A 16,615-nucleotide genomic window follows, 5' to 3' on the forward strand; every position below is an offset into this window, starting at 1 on the left:
AAGCACTGACAGAAACCGCCCACCCTGGCCAGGCAAGGTAATAGCCACTTGCATGAGTTATCTCACAACAGGAGATTCTGGTAAGGAACACGGAACTAACAAGCTACCACCAACTGGAAGAATTCGGAAAAGGTCAAAAGGAGAGAAGAGACGCCAGTCCACATGTCCTACCAACCTCCCAGAATCCTTCTTGATGGAATTCATCTTGGCTGAGCGATGCATGTGCCACCAGGAAGGACTCTGAGTCAGAATGACTGGCCGGAGACAACCCAGAAACTAACCCCATCACCATAAAACCCGAGACTGTGAGCCACGCGGCAGAGCAGTCCTCCTGGATTTCCTGACCCTGCTGCTCTCCACCCAGGCACTCCCCCCCCGAAAAAGTCTCTTGCTTTGTCAGCACGTGTCTCTTCAGACAATTCATTTCCAAGTGTTAGACAAGAGCCCACTCTTGGTCCCTGGAAGGGGTCCCCCTTCCTACAACGTACTTACACATTACATATACCTTCCCATTTACAAAACAGGCCTTCATGGGGTCCTTAAATCTTCTGCAGTCTATGTGTGAATTTTTCCAGTAAGAAGGGACAAAATAATCATCAATTTTACAAGAGGCTTTCTGAACTGCAAATTGTTAAGAATGTAAATTAATGGATTTACAACAATCTGCTATGTAACTAAATCTAGTCATTATATTCTTAAAACTGCATTGAGCAGCTGAGGAAAACTGTTTCTTTCACACATCCAAAATGCAATTGGTTCCATAAATACAATATAAAATTATATCAATATCAAAAGCTGTTCTCTAATAAAATAATAAAATTACTTAAATAGAAAATGACTAAAATAGGAAGGAATTCTGTAAGCACAAATGTGAATTACAAAAAATAGAAACATGTTTTCAAAATTTTAACAAGAAGGCTTCCCCAAGGTCTTTGTTGTTGTTATTGATTTTTAAAATAAGAAATTAAATAAAAGAAACACATTAACATATGGATCAACAGGCTTACGAATACAAACAAGGAAAATATATCCATGTTATGAACTATAAAAATCATGTGTCAGTCAAATTAAATTACATTTTGAACTAAGCAGCAGCTGGTATTTTCAAAAACACATGAGGCAGAAATAAGACCTAAATCATTCAGTATGCATGTGCAAGGTTTCACATTCATAAAATGCAACCTCAAACACGTTGTCAGATGGAGGCAAAGAACTCAAAGATTCATAAATAAAAAGCGGGCACAGTTAACAAACCTAAATTCTAAAACAGCCATCAACACTGAAAATTGCATGAAAAGGCCTTCTGAATTGAACTACAAATCTGCCTTTTTAAGGGAACTGATTAGGGAGCCATTAGCTCAAATAGTGGTAAATGTACTAGTTTACATCTAATCAACAAATTAGCTGCAATTAAATTACGTAGACCAGGTAGCACCTAACCAAGAGTTTTAAGGAAATATGGGACTGCTGTCTTGTTATTATAAATAGCCAGTATGCCAGAAGATAGCGGACTGCTAATGGAAGAGGCTTCAATAAGACACGTTCTAAAAGGAACCCTGGGAATGACACAATAACTCATCTTATTTCCAGACTGGACGAACTGGTAAAACACTAATAAAAGAGGCATTGTAAGAAGAAAAAACTGATTGCACTGTCAAGATGTCCATAGTTCATTAATGACATAAATGTACACTAATCTATCCTTGTTCTCAAAAAGATAATAAAACCAAAATCCTGCTGCCTTAATGGAAATCACAATACTAGAAATCTAAATTTATGATATTTATATTTTAAAGTATTGCCTTAAAAATTAACAAAAGATAATTTTTTCATGCATCTTTTCATAATCGTTTTTCATTATCTTTAGATAATTAACATCTAAAAATGTTAATTATCAGAAAACTAAGCCTGACATTATCTTGAAAAAAGAGATGTGAAAAATAACATTTAGAGCATTATGAATGCCAGACTTCATGTTTCTTAAGGAACTACCTTGTTTATTGGTATATATCTCAAGCCTACAAGAATCTCTCTCATATAAATACTTGTTTAATCAAACTAAACTACAACTAAGATAACTATTACCCAGTCTTACCCAGAAAGATATATGCCACAAAAATGAAATTTCCTTATATTTATTGCTTAGTTCCCCCTTAAAAACATGCCAAAAATTTTACTTCAGTCATTGTAGATAAAAATTTTTCTAAAACATTTTCCATTTTCCTAGCTGTCTCAATTAAAAGACACCAAATGTGATCTGACCTTTTCCAGTGACTTGGGGATCATCATGAACATGCTTTACTGGACCCTAGCGGGGTTTTCTCCTTCATGTTAAGTGTCAATGTCACTTCCTCTCTCTCTGTGCTTAGACTACCAGTAGTCATTCTAACCTTGCTCCACCCTTATATTCTTTTTTTTTTTTGTGGTACGCGGGCCTCTCACTGTTGTGACCTCTCCCGCTGCGGAGCACAGGCTCCGGACACGCAGGCTCAGCAGCCATGGCCCATGGGCCCAGCCGCTCCGCGGCATGTGGGATCTTCCCGGACCGGGGCACGAACCCGTGTCCCCTGCATCGGCGGCGGACTCTCAACCACTGCGCCACTAGGGAAGCCCCACCCTTATATTCTTTTCTATAATAGAGAAACAAAGAAGTAAACCTGATAAGAATTCTATTCTTTAAACAAAAAATTAAGTACATAACAAGTTCCAAGAAAAATCGGGAAAAGTATATGGTTTCAAAGCTGAAATTTTGTGACATTTGTTATGGTGGTACAAAGGCATGTTTCCGTCTCTTATTTTAGGTTATGTTTGAGAGCGTTCACCTTTTGATTTATGGCATATTACAAATGTACATGTTTATTTATTATTTAGGCTTAAAGATAAGTTGTATTTATTTCATTAGAAAATTCTGGTGGTAGGGCTGGTAAAATCTGTGTTTGTATGCAAAGCCATACTTACCTGTTTCAAGCAGAACAGAAAACAGAAGCCAGAATCCTTGGAACTTTAAAAATTAATTAAAGATTTTATGTTATGCCCCAGTGGCAGCATTTTAAAGTCAATCTTAGTACATGGGAAAGCAATTTTTAAATATCAAGGGTATTGAAAACTGTAGGTAATAAAACAATTTAGTGGACCTGGGTGAACTTTTTTAATAAAAGGAAATTTCATTTACCAGAGTATCATAGCTAATACAGGTAAGTACTGTTTCATGAAACTTTATTACAGGCTGCATGTTGTATATGTACTGAGGCATGAATAAAAATAAATTTCTTAATGTGGGCTGCAGTCAAAAAAGTTTGAAACCCATATAGTGAGTTTTTAATGTTCTGTAGGTTGTCTGCAATCAGAAAAGAGATTTGTGCTTTTCCACTCATCGCAACAATATTATTCTGTAACATACCATCACAAAATCAAGGTCATTAACTTTCAGGTCTTTGAATGTGGCTGTTTCTAATGAAGTTTTAATATTATATCTAGTACATGGTTAGTACTAAAGATTAAAACCAAAAATGATCCTTTTTTCTTAGTGACATTAAGAAAACCCAAATAAACCTTTATGTGTAGCTATTTCTGATGTTTGCTATTGATTTAAAGATGTTTTTCTTTAAAAAAAAAACTTTTACTTTTATATAATGAACTATACCAGTTAAAATAAACTATTATCAGTTAAAAGCTGACTAGATTTTTACTTTTGAGAATTTAAATTTAACAAAGGTATCCATAAAATATTCTCTAGTTACCTATGTACTGACTATATTAAAGTGCAAATTAAAATGAAGGATCCAATCTAAGTTCATATTTCTGGATACTGATAGGATTCATATTCCAATCAAATCTTAATTATTTCTCATCCTAACACAGCAGAAGCTCCATTTTAACCCACCCACCACTGTTAATAAAGCTTTTTGGAAGAAACTGTTGTGCCACAAAAGGATAAATCGACACTTGCTATCAGCCTACTAGGAATTTCCAAGTAATGACAAGGATTCATACTGCACTTGAAAAACAACTGATGGGGCAATGAGACTTTGATGCTCAGCGCCACCCAGTGACAGATCTCTGAGCATACTCCTCCCTTTACTGCCTACTCATTTTGATGTTCTAAGCACTATACTGTAAGCTCAGCACACAGAACTGCATAAAACATTAAGTCCTACTCCCAAGAACTGAAGTGAGAAAAGATATACCCATGGTGTTTTTTTAGGCTAGAATCAAGCGAGAGAAAGAAACTATTACAGGGCAAAAAGAAAGAATCTATAGTAAAGAAATAGGAAATGCATAGTACTGTTGGCTGGGGTTTGCCCTGGCCTCAGCAAAGAATCCTTCCTATCACAAGCTTTTCAGACACAAGACAGAAAATGAGCAGCTTTAGTTAGCGATCACTTTGTGGTACACTTGACATCACTTTATTAAAACATTTGAAATTATTGTAAAAATATTCCAAATAGGAAGCTCCTTCATGAAAATAAGATATTAATACTAGTTTGACACAATCTGTAAATGAAATAAAATCTAAAAGATTTACCTAACAAAGTCTTCAATGAAGTCTGGTTAAAGTAATTAACAACATTAACTAATTAACATTAGTAACAGGTCTCTCTTAAGCTGAAGAGTACTCAGATATTTATTTTACTATTTAAATTGTACATACATACATTATGAATACCTTTTCTGTGAATGCTATGTTTTAAAACACAAAGGTAAAAAGCCAAAACAGAAAAGCATAACACAGATACTGATGGTTTTGGAGCCTGGCCTCTTCTGTCCATCTTGGCTATACAGTGGGTTTTGGCACTTCCAGCAATCCGAAAACTGAAGCTTCACTTTACTGCCCAACCTCTATGGATCCTCTGCAGAAAATGTAGTGTAACTCTGCTTCTAAATCTTTCCAAATGCCAACTGAAAAAAATTCTCTGGAAAACATTTTCTTTACTTTCAGAACTGGCAACAGAAAGCAACCATGACTCAACCATCAGCCTGGGCACAAACTACCCTTTTTCCCAACTTGGATGTCTAACACAGAAAGAAAGTTGTTTTCCCTATAAGGGAAAGAGATGAATTAAAGAAATTAATGGGGGACTTAGAGAATAGAGATAATTTTCAAAACCTAGCTATGATCTTCTTTCATCTGAAGAAGTAAGAAGAAATTAAGAAGTAAAATCTCTTTCTCAAATGATCAAAGCAAGGCAGATGAGAATGGAACAACAGTAGAGAATTCAGAGTGTGAATGTAAAAACTGTTAATTCTATCTACAGGATAAAAATTCCTGGAAACATTACAGTACAGTAGGGAATAATCAATTGTTGAAATAAGATCCAGAACTGTGGCAAGCAATCCTGCCAAGATTAAATCCAACATAATTCTTTCCTACAGGTTATTTTAGGATCACTACAGGCCATGTTGGGAAGAGCTACTCTAAGGAAGACGGTATTAGGCCCTAATGACGTTTTCACTCTCATTAATAGGACTTCAATGACATAAGCCATCTTTCCCTCTTTCTTTAGATCCCATCTTTCTTCCTTAACTAGACATTCTTCATTTAATGTGTATCTGAGTAATATGAATAACTTGATTTTGAAGCAAAACAACGTGTGTGGAATCTATGACAAAGGAGGTAAGAATATACAATGGAGAAAAGACAGTCTCATAAATAAATGGTGCCGGGAAAACTGGACAGCTACATGTGAAACAATGAGATTAGAACACTCCCTAACACCATACACAAAAATAAACTCAAAATGGATTCGAGACCTAAATTTAAGAACCGAAACCATAAAACTCCTAGAAGAGCACACAAGCAAAACACTGACATAAATCAGACCGATATTTTTTGGCTCTGTCTCTTAAGGCAAAAAAAAATAAAAGCAAAAATAAACAAATGGGACTGAATTAAACTTAAGGCTTTTGTACAGCAAAGGAAATCACTGATAAAACAAAAAGACAACTCACTGAGTGGGAGAAAATATTTGCAAATGATATGATTGATAAGGGGTTAATATCCAAAACATATGAACAGCTCATACAACTCAATATCAAAAACAAACAACCCAATTTAAAAGTGGGCAGAAGACCTGAATAGACATTTTTCAAAGAAGACATACAGATGGCTAACAGGTACATGCAAAAATGCTCAACATTGCTAATTTTCAGGGAAATGCAAATGAAAACCACAATGAGATATCACCAAACACCTGTCAGAATGGCTATCGTCAAAAAGCCTACAAATAACAAATGTTGACAAGGATGTGGAGAAAAGGGAACGCTCCTGCACTGTTGGTGGGAATGTAAATTGGTGCAGCCACTATGGAAAACACTATTGAGGTTCCTCAAAAAACTAAGAACAGAACTACCATATCATCCAGCAATTCCACTCCTGGGAATATACCCGAAGAAAACGAAAACACTAATTTGAAAAGATACGTGCATCCTGATGTTCACAGCAGCATTATTTACAATAGCTAAGTATAGAAGCAACCTAAACGTCCGTCAATAGATGAATGGTTAAAGAAGATGCGGTATATAACTGAATATTATTCAGCCATAAAAAAAGAATGAAATTCTGCCATTTGCAACAACATGGATGGACCAAGTATAAAGCTTAGTGAAATAAGTCAGACAGAGAAAGACAAATACTCTATGTTATCACTTATGCATGGAATCTAAGAAAATAAAACAAATGTATATAACAAAACAGACAGATTCACAAATATAGAGAACAAGCTAGTGGTTACCATTGGGGACAGAGAAGGGGCAAGATAGGGGTATAGGATTAAAATAGATAAGCAACAAAGATATATTGTACAGCACAGGGAAACAAAGCCAATGTTTTATAATAACATTAAATGAAGTATAATCCTTAAAAATTTTGAATCACTATGTTGTACACCTGAAACATAATATTGTAAATCAACAATACTTAAAAAAAAAAAAAAGAATGTGTGTTGAAGAGCTATGTAAATTAAGTTACTGGCATTACATTCTTTCATGAGGTTAGGGTAAAGTACATGTAATTTACTATTTTTCATCTTTTTTATTTATTGAATGTTACTTTCCTAGTAAAAGAAGAGAATTTGCTTTGTTGTTTTAATACTGAATAAATTTGTATATAAAGGAATCTAATTATTAAAACACAGATATTTTTATCAAAGGGTAGAAGAAAGGAATAAATGAATAAATTAAAGAACTAGTAGCACAAAGCTGTTTGAACCATATATGGGTAGAAATGTTTCCATCCACCGAGTATTATTTAATTAATGAAAACTTTGATACAGGATTCTGAAGTAGATTAGTAACAAATGCTATAAGTTACTTTGTAGAAATACAGAAAAGAGTAAGAAAACTTAAATAATGATATTAGATGATTCTGAGATATTTGAGAATTTAATTTCTACTCAAGCTCATATCTACTTGCTTATTAATACTACTGAAATAAAAGTGCAGTTCTGAGAATACCATGTAATGTATCAGCCTGGAGGCCTGAGAGAGAATAATGAAAGGTAAGCCTAGAAAGAAAAACTGGATGCCTATTTTGTAAGATGATAAAATTTCACTCCAAAAATTTTATTCCTTGTTATTATGATAATAAAAGTCACATAAATAATCCAAAAAAATGTTTATTTTAACTTTTTAATTCTCATAAAAATTGGGACCTAGAGAAAAATGTTTGTAGAATAAATGAATATCTAGGTTTAGAAATACTTCCAAGAGCATTAAGTGAAATGAACATGAAGCCAATAAAAGGTTCCAATAATACTGTTTATTCCCTAATCCAGTTAAATTTAATTGTAAGCCCTTAGGATTTTCTAAATTAGTTCATTCAGCAAATATTTATTAATCATCTACCAAGGACCATACAATGTATTAAGCATCTGAGTTGTAGAATCTAAAACACTATCTTTTCCCTCACAGAGACTGACATGGGATTAAATAAGTAATATATAAAAGAAGAAGTGATCTAGTCTGCCTTGAAGAAAATCAGGGAAGGTTTCAGATAGGAGATGAAACTTCATCTTAGACCTAAAACAAAGTCAGATTTCCCAGACAGACAAACAGAGGGAAGATATTCCAGATGAAAGAGATGGTAGAAACCAAGACAGACGGGGAGAGACTGCTCAGCACATAAGAGGATTTGTAAAGTCTTGACGATTAAGGTAAGGGGACAGGCAAAGTACAGATGTGACTTTAGACAGAGACAGAAGTCAGGTCAAGTAGGGGATTGTACCCCAGCTAAGTTTTGTAAAAGTCACATTCCAACAGAAAATGAGTACCAATATATTCCTTATCACCTTTAATCCAAATGTAACTCCATCTAAGCCCCCCCCAAAAAATGTAGAGGGAATAATATCTAAGTCGTTTCAGCCTCCTGCAGCTATATTTTTCAAAAATAATCACTAGAAAATGGTAACACAGAAGTAAAGAGGTCAGTTTTAAATGTTGGCGAGTCACATTGATTAAAGAAAAGGGTCAATTTGCAGACAGTCATACAAAGAGAAGATTATTGAAATGATTGCTCAACAGCACATTTACTCTAAAAAGTAATCTCACATGGGTTGAATTTTTTAAGATCAGAGTATCATAATTTTGATCAAAATTTTATACCTTAGGTAACTTAGAGCCAGGTTTAACATCATGTGGCTTTGTCTCTACTACCAACATGTGGAACTGTAACCAAATATATTGTTCTTTAAAAAGTAACTTTCGCTTGTTGATTGCAAAATACAGTTCCATAAACAAAACCCATATATATATTAATTTTATTGCAGAAGTTTGGAGATTATAATGACAGCATTTAAGTTTGAGTCTGTGTTGGACAAATATGCACTACCCTTACAAATGATTGGAAAATCAGTTTTATTTGCCTCCTTTTTTGACATTGGTTTGATTTTTTTTTGTTTGTTTAAGTAAAAATCACTAAACTTGTGCAATGGTAGCATGGAAATTACCTGAGGTGTCTTGTATGATTGTGCTTTGACAAGGGTGGACATAGCTTAAATTATAAAAACTAAAGATTAAAGAAAAAGGAAGTATAAGTTTATGCTGCCTATTTAGAAGAGAACTTTCATTCTTCATAACTATATAACATTATAATGCCACTGATTCATAAGGGGTTTAAATTAATTCTGTAGGGTAGGACACCAGCATTATTAGTGTTCATTTTATATCTCTAATGTTCTTGGTCCTATTGAAACATTTCAGTATACAAAAATACTGCAATATTAATACCCAAGAGAAAAGTCATCATAATGTGTATGCTGCTCATTATGATCAGTGTGGTACAATTTTTTAAAATAAACTATCATGCCCTTCAAAAAAACAATCACTAGAGCGTAAAGTGGTAATAAAATTCAGCAGAAGTACACGCATTGCACCATTTCTGTTTACCAAACTTCCCTTGAGTTCAGTTAAAATAAAGTAAATTGACTATTTGAAGAAGTTGTTGACTTAGCATTAAAACCATAAGGTAGAAATACCTTGGACTACAATGACAGACAGATTTCTGATAACTAATGTTTATTTGGCTATAAACACAGAGCTCTGTATAGTTTAGAAAAGTTCTATTTTAAGTGATTATTTTAATGTTCTTGAAATAACCAGGTATTTTTACAAAATTTTTAAAAATTTTACTTCCCACTGGGATGCCAATTCAAGTCTTCTGAGAACTCTCTGCCTCAGAATGCTACAAAGTCATTTTTCTAACTAAAAGATTTAATGAAGCCTTGACTTATTTACCAAAGAGCCAGCAATGTTTTCTTAATTTCAAATACTCACCAAAAACTAACATTTCCAAACAATTATATTTTGTCACAGTGAAGAACAACTGCACAAAGATAAACAAAATAACATCGCTTTGCTTTTCCTCTAAAGCCAGCGGTCCCCAACCTTTTTGGCACCAGGGACCAGTTTTGTGGAAGACAACTTTTTCACGGCTGGGGAAAGGCGGGGTGGAGGGGCTCAGGCGGTAATGCAGCGCTGGGGAGCGGCAGATGAAGGTTCACTCCCTCGTCCTCTGCTCACCTCTTGCCGTGCGGCATGGTTCCTAACAGGCCTGGGACCCTGTCCACAGCCCAGGGCCCTTGGGGACCCCTGCTCTAAAGAGCTGTATTTTTCAGAAGATACAGTTTCTGTCAGTGTGAGTAAAAGTGACTGTTTTCAGATTAAGCAGCTGGCATGTAATCAACAGTTCTTCTTACTGGCCTTCTGGACATCCCACATATCCAAATGCTGACTCGGAGTATGAGTTTTGCTGTATCTCTCCAAGGCAAGACAGATTAAAAGGTTCAAATGTGCTTCTCTTGACAAAAGGTAAAAAAATTAAAACAGTATTCTATCTTAAAATGTTACAAATGATTCAATTTCCTACCCTCCAAAAACTGTTAACTGCATTTCAGCTGTGTTATTGGCTACCCTGAGTCACAAACCACCTGGGATAGTTTGTATATAGAAAATCTGCCATTTCCTTTATTGTTAACACACAACTTTCACTTCATCATTTACTTTGAAGAAAGAATAAGAGAAGTCCAGGTTTCTTTAATTACAGCATAATATTCGTCTTCAAAAAAATCTAAAGAATTATAAAAAGTAAACCCTGAAATGTCCATCACCATCAATCATTTGAAATATCTTGATACAATTTTATTTCGTACTTCTTTTCCCTTCTGCTATCTACAACGGAAAGAGTTCCCTTCTCCAAGGAAAGCTCTGTAAAATAGGGCCAATTCTTATTTGTCTGAGATAATCTGGGTATCACTTTGGATAGCAGGCATGACAAAAAAACAACCTTGCAACTACTCTCAACTGTAGCACACAGTATGGTGCTGAATTAAGCTTTTCTCAGTACTCAGTCTCAGGATGCTACATCAGGAATAAGAAAATGAGCTATTTTCTTAAGTCAGTGTATTCACATAAAACTGTGGCTAAATACATGAATGAACCACTATTGATTATCTACAAAGAGCTATTTATTTGCAATTCAGAAGAGAAGCACCATACATAAATTGTAAACAGTTAGGTTCCGTAACATACTTAATACAAAACTTAATCATCAATTTAGCCCAAAAAAATACAGTCATAGATTTCTGATCTGAAGATTATACCTAATAAAGCTAAGAGCCAATCCACCAGTAACCACCCTTAGAAAGGAAATTTTCTTTGGGATGAGACTCCAGATGTTTCTCCAGTAATCATGATGAATTTATCCTTATCCACTCACCCTACACTTGATAGGTGATTCATAATTCTTATCCTTGTATATTTATGAAACTTATTTTGTATACATTACACACTGGCATGATTAAACTGTCCTTTATAAGCTAAATTAAAAATTTTACACATCAACTGACATGAGTTACTATATCACAGGGTGACTTATCAGCCAATGATTTCGTTTCTGAAAGGTTCGAACTAAATTTTATGTCTCAATTTGACTGGGCTAAGAGATGTCCAGATAGCTGGTAAAATATTATTTGGGGGTGTGTCTGTGAGGGGCTTTTGGAAGTGATTGGCATTTCATTCAGTAGGCTGAGTAAAGAAGATCCACCCTCACCAATGTGAGTGGGCGTCATCAAATTCCTTGAGGTTCCAAACAGAACAAAACGTGAAGGGAGGGCAAATTCCCTCTCTCTCTTCTTGACATCCACCCTCTCCCGCCCTTGGATGTCACAGCTTTTGGTTCTTGGGCCTCAGGACTCCAGGACTTAACACCATCAAATACTCGGGTCCTCAGGCCTTCAGACTCTAAATGAATTATACCACTGGCTTTCCTGATGCTCCAGCTTGCAGACAGTAGATTATGGGACTTCTCAGCCTAATACAGTCAGCATCTTTGCCATCTTTACCCTCATTCTATTTTACACCAGTAATGAAAAAAATCACTAAAACATTAATGGCTAATACCTACTGCCTACTTACTGTGTGCAAGGCACTGTTTGATAAGCATTTAACAGTGATTATTTCATTTGATTCTCATAACAATCCTCTGATGTAGGGAACATTTAAAATTCTATTTTACAGATAAAGAAATTGAGGCACACAGAGATAAAACAACTTGCCTAAGACCACACTGCTAATGAATGATAAAGATGGGATTCAAATGTATGCAGCCTGTTTCCAGACCTTGATTAAAACCAATGTCTCCCTTGTAAATTAATGTCTCGTAAACTTAATATAACTGAGACAAAGACAGAAATCATTAGGAACAACATGAGTATGAAATCTTTACCCTTAAATGGCTATAACAGACCGTGCTGTATATTTGTGAAGGAAAAATAACAAAGCTAAAGAATATATACAGAATAGAACTTTATCCATTAAGACTACGTCTACATGGTGAGTTATAATAATAAAATTTTTAACATTTTCCTTTCTAAGATGAGAATCCTCAATCTAAACATTTTTACATATTTTTTACATGTACATACTTTTAAAGAATGCAATATACATGTAAGTAGAAGGCTTACTACACTACATAGTTTGATTTAACAAACCTTTATTGCTCTCCCTACTATGCACTATGGTACAAATTAGATATTTAAATATAATTCAAATATGAACTCTAAACACAGTAAGCTTGCATATAACTGAAATATATATAATAAAAAATAATATTGTGATAAAGAGATACAAAGGAGGTATTTACAAAGTGGAGGGTGGCACATTGAACTGGAATCATTCATTCTGCCAGAGAGAGGGTAGAAAGAAAAGTAAGGCTTCCAGAAGAGGTAACTTTCTCAGCTAGCACTTAAATGATGAAACAGTCAGAAACATAGGTGATAAAGGTCATCTTGGACAGAGAAAATAATGTGTGTAAAGACACAGCAAGTTGAGAGATTTCAGTAGGTTCTACGGCTACAGCATAAAATTCAAGGCAGGAAGTGGAAAGAGATGAGCTGGAGTAATAGCTAAATCAGGAAATTCCATTAGAAGTACTCAGACTCATGATGAGGATCCACTAAAGGGATAAGAGAACAAACAAACCCTCCTATTCATTCCTGGGTTGGGTTTTCACCCTCAAAAATAAATATTCAATGGCAGTATTTCCCTAAATTTTACAGTGAACCACCTCCCTTCCCCACCTAAAAGAAGAAAGTTATTTAAAAAAAAAAAAAAAGAGGTATATTCTAGTTTCTAGTTACCAAAGACTTGACTGAGACGAAAATTACATACCTTAATGATGCAATAAACCTTGAAATCAGCAGAATTAGCTTATTTTTAGTTTCTTAGTGGCATGAAATTAATGAAATATTACAATAATATTTCATTTTTGTTGGAACAACCTGTAATTATTATAGTTTAGTTCTGGATCAAATCTTAAAATGGTTTAAATTCAAAAGACATAACAACCCTGAAGAGAAGGAAATCTAATACATTTGACTTCAAGCTCTATTTTCCCATTTAAAGGCAATTGAGAGTTTAAATTTGGAATTAATATACAATAGTAACAATACTTATTATTTACAAAGTGCTCTACATTTTCAAACCCTTTTACAGTTATTACTTTATTAATTTAATAAGTTTATTATGGAGGTGTCATTTCTTTCATGAAATGAAAGGAGCAGAGACAAAAATTCAGGCACAGCAGGAGTCAGGGCAGCCTTTCCTACTTAATAGACAAATCATCTAAGATCAAGCATGGAAGGTACATGAAATAATATCCCACATCTGTTCTCTAAGATACATGCGAGACACTCAGGTTTGAGATAGTCAGGTAAAAGTAACAGGCCTCAATCTGGCTCTCCTAACAAGGCCAATCCAAAAACAGAATTGTAAAGACAGTAATAAAAGTATCAAAAAAAAAACAAACAAACCCCCAAACTAAAAAACTATACCTTCAGAGCAGCACTGATGATAGTGAGGGAAGTTCTATGGCAAACTTTGTTTTACTATCTGAAATGCCAGCTTAACCCACTCCATGGAGACAAACTTTATACAAGTGACAGAGTCAGCTTATTACAAGAGAGAAGTCCCAATATCAACAAAGATACAGATACAGATGCAGTAATTATACTGGAAGGGTGAAGGCACGAAACTATAGATTAACATTTCCATTGCTAGGTTAGATCAAGCAAGACCACTATTAAACCACAGTTCAAGATGCCCAACCACCACATGAAAATTCTTAGAACCAATAGTAATTATTTATGTCCTAGTCTATTTATTTATTTTCAGTCTTACTAAAACTGCGAATCATAAAACTGATGGCATTTTCCTCTTTGTACTGGCAGCTAAAAGCTTAGAGTAAATTTTATAGCAAATGAATAAGAATTAAGTAAACTCACTGCTGTCTTTCTTGCCTTCACCATCTCCTCATTTTTTTTTGTCCTTACTCGTTTATTTTTTTTTAATCTGAATGAATTGTGTAAACTTCCTTAAAGGCTTTCTGAGATAAGGGAGTATTTAAACTAGCTAACTAAACGAACAGTAACAGAAAAATGAAAAAAGAAACATTACCTTTTCATCAAAATTACAATCAAGTCTTCTAATCAACACGATGAAAGTGCCAGATGAATTGTCTCTTAGTGGCGGAGGCACTATGGGTTCACAGGCATTCTCTGGTTTTGAGTTAATCAAGAAGCCCTAAAAAAAGAATGAACAGTAAGTTTTCTCTCTGTTAAACTCAAAAAAATGAATTCAACTTACTTCTATAAACACCTTTTGAATCTGTTCCATGTGTTTTGCATTATGCTAGATGAATTATCTGGCAACTACAACAGTTCCTACCCTCCAATTGCTCACAATCCCAGAACTTCTAAAGTAGTATTTGGCTTCCTAAGCAATTTTTTTTTAAGTAAGTTCCATTTTTACTATTAAAGTTAAAAAAAAAAATCACACATAAGCCCATCACCCCAGAGACAACCACTGTTAGCGTGTTGGTATATTTTCCAACAATGACTGACATTTCTAAACCAAGCAAACACTTCTTAAAAATTAACTTTTAAATTTCTTTCCTTAGGGGCTTCCCTGGTGGCACAGTGGTTGAGAGTCTGCCTGCCAATGCAGGGGACGCGGGTTCGTGCCCCGGTCCGGGAAGATCCCACATGCCGCGGAGCAGCTGGGCCCGTGAGCCATGGCCGCTGAGCCTGCGCGTCCGGAGCCTGTGCTCCGTAACGGGAGAGACCACAACAGTAAGAAGCCCGCGTAACGCAAAAAATTAATTAATTAATTTCCTCAAATAATGAAAATGCACAGCGTTTCTAGGAATTTATTATATAGAAACATTAGCCTAGGTATATAAAGGTATATGTAGAAAGATGTCCCCTGCTACATCATTTTTAATAGCAAAAACTGGAAATCATGCACATCGATAAGGCAGCCATTTAAAAAATTATAGTATATTCATACAATAGAAAAATAATAGAATCATTAAAAAGAATAAGATAAATCCTTACATAATAAACTGAAAAGACGTCCACAAGATAACTACTAATTTAAAATGAAATAGCAAGCTGCTTTCCCAGAAATATAGGATGGTTTGACATCTGAAAATGTATTAATAGTTTAAAACAGAAAAACCAAATGACTATCTCAGTAGGTGTAAAACACTGAATAAACACATAAAAAGATTATCAAAATCATTAAATTCATTTATAAGGAGGAGGGAGCAATTAAAGTTATGACACAGTGCCCAACAACGGTCCTGTATGGCGCATGAATTGGTCACACCAACCATCTATTTCACAGGATTTGGCAATTTTGTCAAGTTGCATTGCTTGGCTTGTGATAGGGAATGCTTTTGCGCATGTTTCAGGAATAAAATGCAGCATACCTTCACTTACTCAAAGAATAGCTCCCATTCTTGATTCCATAAAGCGCTTGGTTTTTACTTTGCAAGGAAACAGAACTGTGGTTATCCTTCCAATAATGAATATTTGCTTCACTCATATTAAATTTACTCCTTGCTGCCTTTTCTGTGCCTTTCTGCACACAAACTAACTTTTTGCCTTAAAGCCAAGTCACATAGTGCAGTTCTTTTCAAGACACTTATAACAGCAATTAAATTCAAGCCATGTAGTACCAACAAGGTATATAACTCAACTGAAGTGAAGACAATACGAACAGCTATGACCAAATTTCCCATGTCCGGGAGATGACAACTCCATCAGGACTGCCACCTAGCGGATAGCTAGGGAAAGACACATCCCAATTTCAGATATGTTAAAATATGGGATAATAAAATGCATCTTCGAATCAATAAATTTATGGTATGTACAGACACAAAAAAGGGTCTACAAGTGGAACTAGAATAAGCTTTTTGTTTTTTAATAAGTTCTGTATTGATGAATCTGTTATGACAAGCATGTATTATTTTTAGACATAAGAAAATTTATAAAAATTAAATACACATAAGCTAAAAGTTAAAAAAAAAATCTATTTGCATTAATGGAAATTGAAGCCTAAAAAAAACAGGTCTTTTTTTTGTTTTCCCCGGCCACGCCACACAGCTTATAGGATCTCAGTTCCCCAAGCAGGGATTGAACCCGCACCCTCGGCAGTTGAAAGCGCAGTCCTAACCACTGGTCCGCCAGGGGATTCCTAAAAACAGGTCTTAAATTCTTAAATATTATCTTTCCTGTAGACTATACTAAAAAGAATAACTTGATAAAACAGCCTACTAATTCCT

General features: G+C 34.8%; 1 protein-coding gene across 6 annotated transcripts in view; it reads right to left on the reverse strand.

The window, feature by feature from the left end:
- The window catches only part of RNF13 (ring finger protein 13), a 166,934-nt gene that overhangs the window by 57,562 nt on the left and 92,757 nt on the right, over window positions 1-16,615 (reverse strand). For 4 of the 6 annotated variants that reach the window (XM_089911020.1, XM_089911021.1, XM_089911019.1 and 1 more), the window contains one exon: window positions 14,446-14,571. In XM_089911020.1, the coding sequence (XP_089767146.1) occupies window positions 14,446-14,571 (126 nt within the window). Of the gene's footprint in view, window positions 1-14,445; window positions 14,572-16,615 lie in introns of those variants that run through there. The other 2 variants (XM_030761537.2, XM_089911022.1) reach the window with 1 other exon arrangement.

This window comes from Delphinapterus leucas, chromosome 4, assembly GCF_059928025.1.
Source record: "Delphinapterus leucas isolate spDelLeu-1000000601 "Yukka" chromosome 4, BTC_Dleu_Yukka2, whole genome shotgun sequence".
In the NCBI taxonomy this organism is placed as follows: Eukaryota; Metazoa; Chordata; class Mammalia; order Artiodactyla; family Monodontidae; genus Delphinapterus; species Delphinapterus leucas.